This window comes from Aythya marila (genome assembly GCF_965140915.1).
Source record: "Aythya marila genome assembly, chromosome: 7".
NCBI lineage: Eukaryota > Metazoa > Chordata > Aves > Anseriformes > Anatidae > Aythya > Aythya marila.
In genome coordinates, this window is record NC_139048.1 from 8,977,527 (window position 1) to 8,991,608 (window position 14,082).

The 14,082-nt window shown below is 38.9% G+C and overlaps 2 protein-coding genes across 2 annotated transcripts in view; one reads left to right on the forward strand and one right to left on the reverse strand.

Moving 5' to 3' along the window:
• NRAP (nebulin related anchoring protein) overlaps nucleotides 1-9,366 on the forward strand; it is a 49,015-nt gene extending 39,649 nt beyond the window's left edge. Inside the window, exons 35-42 of the mRNA XM_082764561.1 lie at nucleotides 1,220-1,531; nucleotides 3,902-4,006; nucleotides 4,696-4,794; nucleotides 4,905-5,009; nucleotides 6,281-6,388; nucleotides 7,031-7,342; nucleotides 7,589-7,741; nucleotides 8,948-9,366. Of these exons, the coding sequence (XP_082620687.1) occupies nucleotides 1,220-1,531; nucleotides 3,902-4,006; nucleotides 4,696-4,794; nucleotides 4,905-5,009; nucleotides 6,281-6,388; nucleotides 7,031-7,342; nucleotides 7,589-7,741; nucleotides 8,948-9,046 (1,293 nt within the window). The 3' untranslated portion in view covers nucleotides 9,047-9,366. The remainder of the gene's footprint in view (nucleotides 1-1,219; nucleotides 1,532-3,901; nucleotides 4,007-4,695; nucleotides 4,795-4,904; nucleotides 5,010-6,280; nucleotides 6,389-7,030; nucleotides 7,343-7,588; nucleotides 7,742-8,947) is intronic.
• HABP2 (hyaluronan binding protein 2) overlaps nucleotides 7,763-14,082 on the reverse strand; it is a gene marked incomplete at its 5' end in the record, with an annotated part of 114,700 nt that continues 108,380 nt past the window's right edge. Inside the window, 5 exons of the mRNA XM_082764641.1 lie at nucleotides 7,763-9,007; nucleotides 9,926-10,114; nucleotides 11,032-11,177; nucleotides 12,560-12,694; nucleotides 13,037-13,179. Of these exons, the coding sequence (XP_082620767.1) occupies nucleotides 9,938-10,114; nucleotides 11,032-11,177; nucleotides 12,560-12,694; nucleotides 13,037-13,179 (601 nt within the window). The 3' untranslated portion in view covers nucleotides 7,763-9,007; nucleotides 9,926-9,937. The remainder of the gene's footprint in view (nucleotides 9,008-9,925; nucleotides 10,115-11,031; nucleotides 11,178-12,559; nucleotides 12,695-13,036; nucleotides 13,180-14,082) is intronic.

The following is a 14,082-nucleotide window of genomic DNA, read 5'->3' on the forward strand; positions in this document are numbered from 1 at the left end:
ATTCTTTGAATCTCTGTAAATCAGGAGCTGACTGTCTGGTTATGAAGTGAAAATTAGTGAACTCTCCTGTATACGTGTTTTCTTAGCCTTTGAAATAGGGGAAAAATTTTTCTTACCTCTAAAAATATACTCTTATTTAGGTTGTTGTTTGGAAAACACTCAGACATGATGGTATCCATTTCTCAGAAAGCCCAAGTTCATCTCAGGAAATTTAACAAGAAAAAACTGACAATTAAGCTAAAATTAAGTAAAGAAAGTATTTCGTTTGTGTAGTATTTACTTGCATATTTTATCTCTAATATGATAAAATATGAATCTATTTCATGTGCATTTGTTTTACGAAGCAACTATATCTAGCTGTAATGTATACTTAACTATATTTTGCAGAGTGCTTTTGGTTACAGCTTCAGATCTGCTCTAAAGGGTACAAATCCATAATAGAATTATATCCACTTACAACAGATCTGAATTTGGCCCTTCATCTTTGAAGCACTTTATAAACATTAGCTACTGTAATTTAATCCCCACAACTCTCTTGTGTGGTAGATAAGTGTTATTATCCCATTTCAACTACATTATGAACTCTTCAGGGCCCAGGCCTTCCCTTTAAAGTTCCAAGCACCCTGTTGATGCTGTATAAATAATCATTATCATCATCATCACTATTTCACAGAGAGGATAAATGCAAGATCATAGGGAGAGTTATAGTCCCAGCTAAGATGAGAATGAGGGGTTGCTGGTGCTTATTCTTGTGTTCAGGCCACCATCTTAGGTTTCTCAACATAGTTATTGATCCAGGAAGACTGAATTTACTCTTTAAAATAGCTGGGTGGCATTTGCAAATCTGAAGGCTACAAAGTGCATATGTTTCTCTGTATAGATTTTTTTCTTCTTTTGTTTGTTTCTCTTACATTCTCATTCCTAATGATGGGATCATAACTATGAGAGATAATGAAAGTCCACGATCTGAGGTTAAACATGACAAATGCTTAGAGGATATTCAAAGCGTGTACTGAATTGTGCTTAACTTAAATGTTGCAACTACTGTGATATTTAAATTTGAAAGCAACAAGAGATGCAAAAATTACTTCATAGTGCTGCATAGTCTGGGTGTTTTTACAGTCAGCATAGATATTTCTGTGTTTTATCCTGAGTTATTTAGCCAGAGCAGGCAGCTTAAATTTGGCACATTTTTACTTTTACCCTTTCTTATTTTTAGTACCAGTATAAATACAACTTTGTGATGGAGAGAGGAAAGCACATTGGTGCCAGAAGTGTTCTGGATGATACCAGGTTGCTGCACTGCTTGCATGCTGCCAAATTACAGAGTGAACAGGAATATAAGAAAGGATCCCAAGGAGTGTGGTCTCAGTACCATCTGCCCATGGACATGGTGAATCTTGTCCACGCAAGGAAAGCCCAGGCCTTAGCAAGTGATCAAGACTACAGAAAGAGACTCCATGAATTCACAGCGCTCCCAGAAGATATGAAGATGAAATGGGCCAAAAAAGCCCACATGCTACAGAGTGAGGTAAACACTTTCCTTCTCTTAATAGTAAACTGAAGTTAACAATAACTAAGCTTTGAGTGACTGGAACAAATTGTAAGCTGACATTGGGCAGTGGTTTTAGACAGATTGTAAGCTTGCGTACGTGTAGCAGCAAGATATCTGATTGCTCTGCACATATGGACTATACGTGAATCAGGGGTTCTCATGTTTTGAACCTGACAGAAAATCATTGTGGTCACTTACCTGAGGGATGTAAAACAGATCTCTTGACATTTTGGATCACAGCCAGACAGAGGTTCGACAGCCATTGCCCTACGTGCAGAATTCTTTGTGCAGGAAATTAAATGCTCAGAGGTTGCTTTGAGATATGGTGTTAGAAGGTCACTTTGCAGACAGGGCTGGGAATATCAAACAAACAGTTCCCCAGATGCATTCGCAGAAATTGCTCTCACAATTGTAAGTTCAGACAAACTTTGACAGAAATGATGGAATCTCAGGGTGGGCAACATCCCATGTCACTTTGTCATAGCATGTTTACCTTTGTTCAGGGACAGGCTATTGGTTTCTTTCAAACACAAGTAAATATTGAGTTCATGTATAAGGCTGCATGGATGCAGGTAGCTGTATTTTAATGATTTTGGTTCTGGAGTCACCTTTCCTTAGGTGCTTTGTACCAGAAAGCTGTATTTGGGTGCGTTTTTGTTGTGTTAGAAAAGACTGAATGATCCAGCAAGGAAGTGCAAAAGGTTGTTCAGGAAGTTGTTCTAACTCTTTATAGGTTTTCAGAGAGCTGATCACTTACTGAACTCAGCATTTTATTGAGAGACAAAGTGATGGGATGTCAGATATGAAGGTCAGATATTTACAGATAGTCCAGCCATGAAAGTCAAAGCATTGTAGAGCTTGTAACCTTCTTTCTTACTCAGTGTACTTGCTATCTAGTATTCCAGATATACTAGATATAATACTATACGTATAGAGTATATAAATATACTTTGTTGCCAGAAAAAGACATCTTCAAAGAACCCTCCTTAACTTCTCTCTTCAAATGGGAGCAAATGATCCAATTGAAGGATCCCGGTTAGATTTTATTATTATGATATACAATTGTCTTTTTTCATTTGTCTAGATAAAAATAAAGTGTTACCCTGGGAAACAGAGGTATCCCAATGGAGGGCTGCAAAAATAAGGATTAGGAATGAGTGAGAGAATTTTGGCTGTAGCTTCATATCAGCACAACAGATGCTAGAGACCCTGGTTTACTACTCAGTAGAGCCCACCAGTTGCTGCCTCCTGGCTGATAACTAGACCTCACAGCTACACTGCTGGTAGTAGACAAAGCTCTTAGCTGTCAAAGTATGCTAGCTGTCTCAGGGAGCAGTGACTAAGCAACTACATTCACTAAGCAACTTTTTGGAGATAGATAGTCTCAGGATGGTGTGGAAGCTGTTGCTAGATGGAATTCTTTGCCTTTCCAAATGCCATTCCTGCCTTCTGCTGTAAAGGGTAACTGATGACATTGAGGTTAGTTAGATCCTGGTAGGCAGGATATTTTGCTGTTTACTGATCTGTGATGGTGCTTTATATTATAGGAAAGTGTAATTTCCAAGGACTTAGTCCTAACAGCATGTAGTTTAGAGCTTGCCTAACAAGGGTCAAGACAGGAGATGAATAAGGACCTCAGGACTTAGCTCTTTGCCTATAGACACCTCAGAGAAATGACCAAGGTGTTTTTGTCCGGTCCCCTCACTGCCTAGTAAAGATAATGTACAGCACCCATTTGAGCTAGCTGGTTGCAGTCCCCTTTTGTGTATAGGAGAAAAAAATACTGAAAAAATGGATGATTGGATTTGAGTCAAGCAGTGACTATCATGCCACTGAAGGGGCCACTATCATACTGAAGCAGAAGTCAGAATTGTTGGGACTGAGAGTACTTTACTGGTTCTGACTTTTTATTGGGTCTGTCTCATTTTCCTTTCTGGATCAGGAGGTAGAGAAAGCCTTTAATGTGAGTAAAGAATCTTAAGTCTCCTCTTAGAAATGGGGTTAATGAGGAAGCCTGCACCAGATAAAATAATTAGTATTCCTGACTTGAACTCACCTCAGAAAATTATTTCAAAAGGGTTTCTTTTACGCCCAGTACAAACAGGTTATTACTTACTGCTTTGAGTCATACTAATTCACTTGTGGGGCCTTCCCTTGTAACTTGCATATGATACATTATTTAATTCCTGGTGGAATGAACAAATGCAAACAGTTTGGCTTTACGATCTGATATGTGCCTGGCAAATGAAAAACCTCAAGATGTTAATATGAATCAGGGAGTCTTTTTAAAAAACCTTAATAGCTGTGGATACAAAACTGATAGCTAACGATTTTCATTTTTAACAGCATCGCTATAAATCAGACTTGAACTTCATGAAAGGAGTTGGTTGGATGGCTCTGAGATCTCCGCAGATAGAAAGTGTAAAGAAGGCTGGAGAGCTCATCAGTGAGGTAACTGATAAATCTTTCATGGGATAGCACGTCTGTAGGAATTGTTTACCATCAAGGCTCCTCGTTACATGACACTTACGAATGTAGCTTATCATTTCCTTTTGATGTGGGAGCCTGTTTATACAAGGTGTAAGTTACCAAGAAGCAGTACGGGAGATGCAAGTCCACTGTGTGACACCTGCTGAATATTTTCCATTCTGAATGAAACACAAGAGTATAAACAAAACATGTAGCAATAAATAAATGCAGTAAATTCTATTATGAAATTCTAAGCAGGTGCTTATGGAAATGTTATAGAAAGGTACAGCATTGACAGTCATGCTGAGGGGGCACTAGCCTGCTCAGTATTATGTATTAATGGAGAAGAATTATGAGCTGTCAAAAGTGTAGTGTTCAAAAGATTTTGCATGTGAATATCCAGTGCAAAGTCCTTCTTACAAAACAACAACAACAAAGTTTGGTGCCTGCACATTAGAGCAATGAGACAGTGGCATCCTTTATAATAAGCTGAAAGAGCAACTGAGACTAAAGCAGATGGATATATGTTTTTATTACTATGGCTTCAGGAAGGTGATATTTGTATCATATTTGCCCTAGTTATCACACACCCAGAATCATGATATATCAGTGTCTAACAGAAACATCCTGTGTTTTTTTTTGTTGTTGTTTGGTTTTGTTGCCTCCTCCAGACAAAGTACCGTCAGAAGCCAGAAAGTCTGAAGTTCACTTCTGTAGTTGACTCTCCAGATTTGATTCATGCTAAAAATAGCTACCTCCAGTGCAGTGATGTAAGTTTCATTTTACTATAAATGATCATAACTTCCATTGTGCTATAATGCATTATAGAGTTGACCTCAATTCCAGTACCAGTTAAATTCAATGACTTTTGACTCCTCAGAGGCTGTACAAGGCTGGAGACTCTGAAGCCATGCACAAGTATACCCTGCCTCCTGATCATCCAGACTTTATCCGAGCCCGCCAGAATGCACTTCACATCAGTGATGTAAGTAATAGAGGCTTTTACTTTGAGGAATTGACTTGGTAATGGTCATTAAAGAAAACAAATTTGCTTGGGAATGAAAAACTTTCATGAATATGTAGAAGCCGGGTGCTTTGAGCCTGACATGAACTCAAAAAGCCATAGCTTGTGGACAGCTTACCCCAGGCAGAAGCACTCAATTTATCCCTAATATACCAGTCTGTAATTAAACCGTTGCCATCATTAGCTGCAGGGTCAGATTCACCTTAGTTTGAAAAAGGCTTTGAGTTCCTTGGTTAGTGGTAGGTCCTCTATAGGTAAAAGAAAGAAATAGGATTTACATTCTTTGAAGTGACAGAGAAAAAAATAAACATGGCAAAGAGATGATTGCACACAAACAAAAGGTCAACCCTAGACCTATTAACAAAGAACACAGTAAAGTTTGTATCGGTTCTACCCAGGCTGCCTTCTGGTTCTTGCAGGACTGCTGGCATCTCAGTTTACCTTTGGACTAAGCACCACCTAGCACTAAATCCATCAGTGAAACATAAAAATATCTTTTGAAATATGAATTGGATTTTGTGCTGGTTTTCATATAGTCACAAACCCCAGAAAAGATGAATCAAAGTCTTACAGAAAGAAAATCAATAAAATCAGAAAGGGACAGCCAGAAGTGTCTGCTAAGGTACAGCAGCTGGGCAGCAGGATGCACAGACTGGAGGCTGGTGTAAGGATGTTTCTAAGGGAGGAAGAACCAAATCTAGAGAAATTTTTCTCTTCAGGATGTAAATGTATTTCACATCCACAAAGTCACATTAAATATGTTAGAACTGGCTGTTATTCCAGATGAGTTAATGAAGCCACATGTGGCTGTGGAATAGAGACAGGGATCATTAGAAAAGCTTGAAATAACTGGCATTGAAATTATGATGCCACGAAACCCAAGACACTGCAAGTGGATGCATCAAAAGAGAGAATAAGGGCAATATCAATGCAATATTGATGTGACTGATGCATCACAGTTTCTAATAGAAATTAAATCAAATCAAAAACAACCACATTCAAGTACAAAAGGAAACCCTGGTGGCATTTTTCAGATGAGACATTTTATCATTATGGGGAATAGAAAAGAAGTTGAAGTGCTATAGAACTGGATCAAAACCTTGGAGATGGTACTGATGACTCTTGATACAAATAAGCCCAGTAGGATAAAACATTTATTATTGCAGTTATGGGACTACGTTTAAGACACTGCGGGGGGAAATGACTGTTTTGTTCTTTTCTTCTCAACACAGAAAGTGTATAAAACATCTTGGGAACAGACAAGGGCATCTGGCTATGATTTTAGGATTGACGCCATTCCGTTCCAGACAGCAAAGGCTTCAAGAGAGATTGCGAGTGATGTAAGAATTGTTCTGTTTTGTTCTGTTTCAAACGCTTCCCAACCCTATTCCCATGCCACCCCCACCCTGTAAAAATGGTGAATTCTGACATAAGAGAACATTATTCTGTTTTGCAAAAATGGGTGACCAGCAAAAATAAATGCCAGTTAAGTGCAAAGGTTTCCAGCTAAAGGCTCCCATAAAAATGTCCAATACCAAGCTGCTCTTCATTTCAAGGAGCTGTACTTGGGGAGGAAGTGTATTATATTATAGGTAAATAAGCTAGTTATCAGGCTAGGGATAGCCAACCCTGGGCTAGAATAAAGTGTGTCACCTTTGAACAGAGAAGACATCATCAAGAAAGCTGAAGATGGAAGAGCTTTATTGCTTATTGGGTTCACAATAAGAAGACCTTTGGTTGCTTTTGAGAGGATTACTTTGGGCTCCCTAAGCCATTCCACTCCCTTAAAAAAATTAGCACAAAGGTCATTCTCCTAGAGTGTCATGTTAAATTAGCAGCTACAGCTTGATATCAAACAAACCCTTGGTCACCGTGCACTACAAGAAGCATTATGGATAGCTGGGGAGGATAAGTTGCTTCATAACAGAATTTGAAGGTGATATAAATACGAAAGTGAGAATTTTCCTTTACATCTCCTGCAGTACAAATACAGAGAAACCTTCTTGAGAGGCAGAGGCCAGCAGATTGGATTCCTCAGTGCAAATGATGATCCCAAAATCAGACATGTCCTCAGAGTGGGGAAACTCCAGAGTGACAACCAATACAGGAGTGGATATGCCCAAAACAGGGCGCAGTTCCACAGCCACCTTAACCAGCCGGGGTTCCTGCATGCTAAGAGAAGCCAGCAGCTCGCCAGCAATGTTAACTACAAGCAGCCCTTGCATGAATATACTTGTGATCCTGAGCAGCTAAACGTGAAGCATGCAAAGCAGGCCTATAAGCTGCAGAGCGATGTAAGTACAGCTGAGTGGCACTGTCATGTCAGGTGCTAGGTGCTTGCTGTGGCAATGTGCTTCACAGAGCTTGTCTATCAAGAAAATAATTCTTAAAAGAACTATGGTTTGTTTGTGGAGAGCAAACACTTTGTTTATTATTGACCCTGTTGCTCTTTATATGCTCTCTCTTGAAAACCCAGGGCATGTGGTTTGATTAATGTTAACCAAATTAAATACACACTAGTGTATGTTTCATTCTCTTAGGTAAAATACAAGTCTGACTTGAACTGGCTCAGAGGCATTGGCTGGACTCCCCCAGGTTCTTACAAAGTTGAAATGGCAAGAAGGGCTGCTGAGCTGGCATACCTTCGGGACATGGCAATGCAAGCTGCTTCTGCTCAGTATGGACCTCAAGCTGTAAGTAAATCATTCTTCTCACAAATTGCAAGAGCTCTGCTCTGTAGAAGGCAGGCAGGCACACATCCTGTTTAATGCTTTTGGTTGCTCCCTGGACATTGCAGTTCTCCCAATTATTTAAACAGAATATATATACTTCCATCATCAAGCTTTGTGTACACCTCAGCTTGAAGCAACCTCTCAAGGGAATTCAGCTATGTCAGGGTTGAGTAATTCCTTTAGGGATCAAGAAATGCCACAGGACAGGATTTTTACTTACATTACAGGATGCGTTTCCCTTAACTTTGGATGTTGGCAGATCTCAAAGTGTCCTGCTATATCCACAGAGAGCAAAATTGCAGTTGGAAAGGACTCCCTGTGCAACTCCCTTTCTCTTTTCCTAGTTTTGGCAAGACACATCCTTGTTACCCTGTAATCTCCACTGACAGCTGTATTGACAAGCTCATTGTAGATTCCTAAGAACATAAAGCGTACTGTGGGAAGCTTTTTGCTCCAGCTTCCTCCACCTCTGTCCGTCCCAAGCTGCAAGAAATTACAAACTTGTTTCTTCCCCAGGTTTTCCTTCTCCCTCACCTCCATAGCATGGCTCCCAGCCTGCAATTTCCCAGCATAATAGAACAAAAGTCCATACAGGGATCTTGTAACCCCTGCAGTTAGGAAGCATTAGGTTACAGTAAAAGAGAAGCTCTGCACTTTAAATACTTGTTTCATTTAAGTTTTAACTTTGGCAACAAGTCAAACAATAAGCCAACACAAAAGAAACAGGACATACCCATGACTTACATCCCCATCTGAGAAGCTACTCAGGAAATAAATTATAACTATGGTTGAGCAATGCAGGCAGTGGGGACTGCAGGCAGTGTCATCTTAAGCCCTATGAGTGGTAATGATCTGATGGTCCCAGGGAAATCTACAGGTGTGCAATTCACTTGGAACTTGCTAGATTGCTCGCTATTTAAGGCTCAATTTAGAAGTTAGGCCTTGAGCACATTCTGTCCTTGGATATGTGTGTCATTTAACTTACATGAATGGGTCAGGTATGCGCTTTTCCATGGCAGAGATGTCCTCAGTTCAGAGCAGTAATTCAGATTTTGTCCAGTTGTTTCTGGTAATTTTTAATTTGTAAATATATTTACAGAATAATAGTTAAAGCTTTCTCCTGTCTATTGGCTGTTCTCACAATTTAGTTGTCTGATCTTATTACAGGACCAACTGGGGGCAGAAGGATCTCAGCAGGTCACAGTCAATCCTGATGCTTCAGAAATTCTGCAAGTCAAGAGAAGGAAAATGCAACTGTACAAGTAAACAGAAACATGACACGATACAAATAGATTTTCATCTTATCCTGCAAATCTTGTAGCTTTTCCATTTTTTCTGGAAAGCACAATAGATGGCATCTAAGATTTTTTTGTTGTTGTTTTAAAAAGCAAGCTAGACATTGCAATTTATAATTGATCTTTCTAATTTTTGCATGGATACTTTGTGATTTATCATTGTATGAATTACAGAGGCTGGTATTTATTTAAAGCTGTAAATGAAATTAATACTAGATGACTGGCAGGCTCAGCTTTGTACTACAGATGAATGAACCGGATTGGTAGAATATAAAATCATTTTTATTGGAACCAGATTTGTCAGACTTATTCATACTTCTAACCTTTGGAGTTTTTCACATTACTGGATTATTGGCACCATTGACCTAAGAGAATACAAAAGCATGATTTTGGTGGCTTAACAGATGAACAAGACAAGGGCCAGTGGAAGCAAAGTTATTGACTAACCAATGGCCTGTCATTTAGCAAACAGAGAATTTGTTCTTGAGCAACAGGATGTATTCAGATCACTTCAGTTATTCAATCTATTTCAAATCTTTCAAAACAAAATATCAAGATTAGCTCATTAGAAACTAGGAGAGGTTGCTATAGATAGATTAGGTAGCTGCTTAGAGAAGGTTGTAAACCCTGGAATTCAGATGAGAGAGATTACTATTTAAAGGAATTGAATCTTTGCTTGCAGATCTCTACTTTTTATATCCCGATTTAATACCAATCCCATTTTCCAAATTTCTATATATGGTTACAGAATCATTGGACTAAAAATGTATAATTCTACTTGTAAAACTTGCAAAAAAATCAATAATTATCCAATAGATTTAGATACATTTTTTTCAACAGGATTTAATACCTTTTGCCATTCCTACTGAAATGATCTTGACTCTGACCGAATTTTGGATTTAATCCAACTGAGAAATGTTGGCACTTGAGTATAAACTCCTGGCTTGTTTTTTAATCCACACTGATCACCCCAGCTCACAATGCCATACACATAGTAGGAGCCGTTTTCTACACAAGTTAGAGGGCCTCCAGAGTCTCCCTAATAAGAAAAAGCATACAAAATTAGTTCAAAATGTGAAGCAAAACATTGACCAATATAAGAATTCCCTTCTCTCATCAAAAGACCTTGAAACTGGAATGATGTATCAGCAGGTGCTGCTCAGTTCCTGAGTAGGCTTGCAGTTCTGGATCCAGGTAATACAACACTAGACTTTTTTGGACGTAAATTTCTGTTTAAGTCTGTGACATATATCTGACAAAGTCAAATGAAATTTCCCAGGCATGAAAGTACCGGGCATTCAGAATTTGAACCCAGAAAGACAAAGATGCGATACTTAGCATAAAAGAACACACTTGATCTTGAACACACGATCTTCCCCACACCATCATCCCTTTACCACTGATCCCCTCAGATAACAATAACAAAAATAATTATTCTGAGCTGGTTGGCAGTTTTCAGTTTTTGTTTTCAGTGATTTCTATGGCTAAGTATCCTTGCGGTGCTAGTTTTCACCTCAGGAACCATTGTTCAATCTCCTCCCCAGATTTACAACAGTATAAATATGAACTGACTTCATGTTTGCCCTAGCTGACTTGCCCAGTAAGTATTAGCTCTGATAGTGAAGATCAGATTAGAACTGTTCCTCATGGTAGTGGCTGTAATAGAATTGAGAGGAAAAAAAAGGCAAATTTTCAAGTTATTAAGACAAAATGCCTCAGAAGCCAAACTTCCCAGGCTAGTCTCTAGATCCCATAGATCTGCCTGTGGCTGACAGTGAAGACATTAGCTCTAGGGGCATATGTCTCAGACTGTACTGAAGAAAGATGATGGCTGTTGAAATAATACACTGATGGGAGAAACAGATACATATTCAGTACCCTGCCAAAGCTATTACTCTGCACAGCCTGACTATTTACACGAAAAATTAGTGTTCAAATACAGAAAAAGCAACAGACCTGACAAGAATCAGCTCTGGGTCTCCGAAGATTTCCTGCACAAAACATGCTTTCATCCAGTAGCTGATCATATGCGCTAGGCGCATTGCATTGCTTCTGTGAAATCAGCTTGACATTGGCATCTAGCAGCTGATGGGATATATCATCTGCAGGATGTACACCAAAAAAAAAAGAGTCACCTTCCTCCCAGTCCTGTTACATGTTGACTTTGTTCAAAATACGAGCTTGCTTGCCATTTCTATGGGAAAGGGTAAGAACAGAGAAGGGTGCATAGTCTAGCCTGGGAAGAAAAGAAGCATGTCTGCATTGATAAGGGTTAGAGTTTGAGCCTGGAGGCTTCACTCAGGACACTGAGCTGTTGCCTGAACAAAAGCAAAGTCAGGTATTCAGCATTTGGCTCAGATCAGCTCTACACCTGTCAGAGGTATCCTGCTTTTCAAAGGTGCTGGTGGTCTGCAGCTCCCACTGGTCCCAGCGGGACTTAGAGCTGCTCAGCACTTCTCAGACTAGTGCCATTAGATGTTGTAACACATAGGCTAATGAAACAGATGAAAACTGAAAGTCATGCAATATTTAAAGGCAATGATTAATTACAGGGAATCTAAAGACATAACTTGACATCTAAAGGCAATAGCCAAAGTTTCAAAGCACTACATCTGTAGATAATTAAAGGTGGTTTATAAGTTTGGTTCTGCCTGAGATTCAGGAAATATTCTATTTCTGCAGTGATTTCCTGAAATGCTAATAATAGCTCTGCTCAAAGAAGGAGCCATCTAGTTTGAGCACATACAGGATACTTGATATTCTTTTTAGGGAAAAAATAATAATAAAATTTCCCCTTCACTTTTTAAGAGAGACTTTTTATTTGGAACTTTTAAAAAATGTCCATTAAATTCTGTTGGTGCATTCTGATCAAATGTACATGCTTGTCTCTTGTGCACTTCAATGAGAGTTACATCAGAAGGGAGAATTTGGTCCTGTGTATCATATCAGGCTGTATCAGTCACAAAGCACTAGGACACCTACTGCAGCCTCAGTGACACATCTTCCTTCTGCTGCTTTACAGCAACACATCAATCAGAACATGAGAAAATGCATTTTTCAGAAAATTGGCATTATCTTTTATTTAAGCATAGTAATTTCTCCCCTCAGGATTTACTATGGGCAAGAAAGGTTTTGGATAGAGCTGGTTCAACTTGAAAAGCCTTAGTGTTTTTTTTTTTTATATTATTTTCCAGCACATCTGAAGATCCAGATGCTGCTTCTAAAAAGCTTTATCTGACCCAATGGGCTGGAAAACCATGTGAAAGTTCCAGCCTGTCTTAGTCTTGTCTTGAAACTCACAAAGTATACAATAGTCTTTCTCAATACCTTCGTACTTCTATAGCTGGCTCCCGATGAAACCATGCTATGGTGTCTCAGGTGGCAAGCAAAAAAACAAACCAAGCCAAACAAAAATAAAGGGGCGGGGGAGATTTTTTTCAGAACTCTCTGAAAAAACGCAGCCAGCCCTCACGGGCTCACGTACCTGTCTCCGTTGCGCCCCATCCTGAAATGAAGCAGTCAGTCCCAACGGGAAAGTAGAAGTTAGGCAGACACACTGTTTTCACATACTTTGATTCCACGGCACAGTGACCATCAACTGGCTTCAACTTCAGTAATGCTGGAGACAAGATAAAAGTATTTGTAACTTGTATTTTGATTTTAATCCTTAGCTATCATTATCAGTCTGTGCCACAACCCCATGGCACAGGGGCTTGTGCTGACATACAGTTCACACTACATGCTGGATCTGTCCTTATTTTTTTTAGTCCCCACACACAGGGATTTCTCCCTGCCCAACACAATTCACATCCCAAAGTTTCACATGGGTATAATCCATAATTTGACCTAATAATTTACAAAATACATTCTAGGAGTGGAATTTTATACTGACTTCAGTTGTAGAGAGGCACTTCAGGTAACTGATTTTAGAGATGAGACATATTTAATAAAAGGATCTTACCAATATCGTTGTATGGGACATCGCCCTTCTCTCTGTATTTGTGATGTACGATGATCTTCTCCACATCAAATATTTGCTCTTGATGTTCCCTCTTCCTGAGGTCTTGCTTTCCAAGGACCACTTGGTGTTTTTCTGCTAGCTCTCTGCAAAAAAGAGTAAAGTAAATAACATTAGCTATTGTGGTGGTGCAGACGTTACAGACCTTGTATATCAGTGGTGAAAACCTGAAGCTGTAGTATCTGGAAGTCAAGACATTGCTTCCTGTCGTAGAGCATGACCAGAAGATTAAGATTGTTATAATGGGACTTGGTCAAGAAAATTCTAGCGTTGGACAATACGTGTGCTCTTAACTTGTTGCAGTCATTAAATAAAATGAGCTAAAGCTGCATGAACATACTTTTTAATTTTTTATTATTGTTTTTTAATTTAATATTTTTCTTCTTTTTATTTTGGGGCAGACTAGCAGTGTACAAATAGTCTATTTCCATGGCTGTGATGTTGAGTAGTACCTCAGAGCCACAGGATTACAATCCTTTGCCATTGTCTAAGCATACTTAAAATCATCTGTGCTGGAATGATCTCTGGAGTGTAATTTACCAGTTTCCAAGGCTAGTGGCTTCCAACCTCTTAAAAAAAATGCTCAAGGAAATGTCATTTTCTGAGCTAGCTGACACATAAACAATTGGAAGGACAAAGCACGTTTGTGTTCTTCTGGAGATCTTAACTATGATGCCATTTGTGATGTTGATCATGGTATCCCAATATTCCCTGAGGTTTTCATGGATCCCTTCTTTCAAATATTGTAAAACCTTTTCATAATCCTCCTGTTTTCCTCTCGTACACTTATTTTGGCTCATTTTAGATGAGTGAGGTGTAAGTTTAATTTGTAATTCCAGTAAACACCATTTTTTCATATATATTTATATATATTTCATGTGCATGTTCTTTCTTTTTGTATGTTTTCCTTTCAGCTTGATTCCCAGAAATAATTTGGATTGTAAATCATTAGAATTCCAAGCTATAACTGCCATCCTATTTTTTTTTTC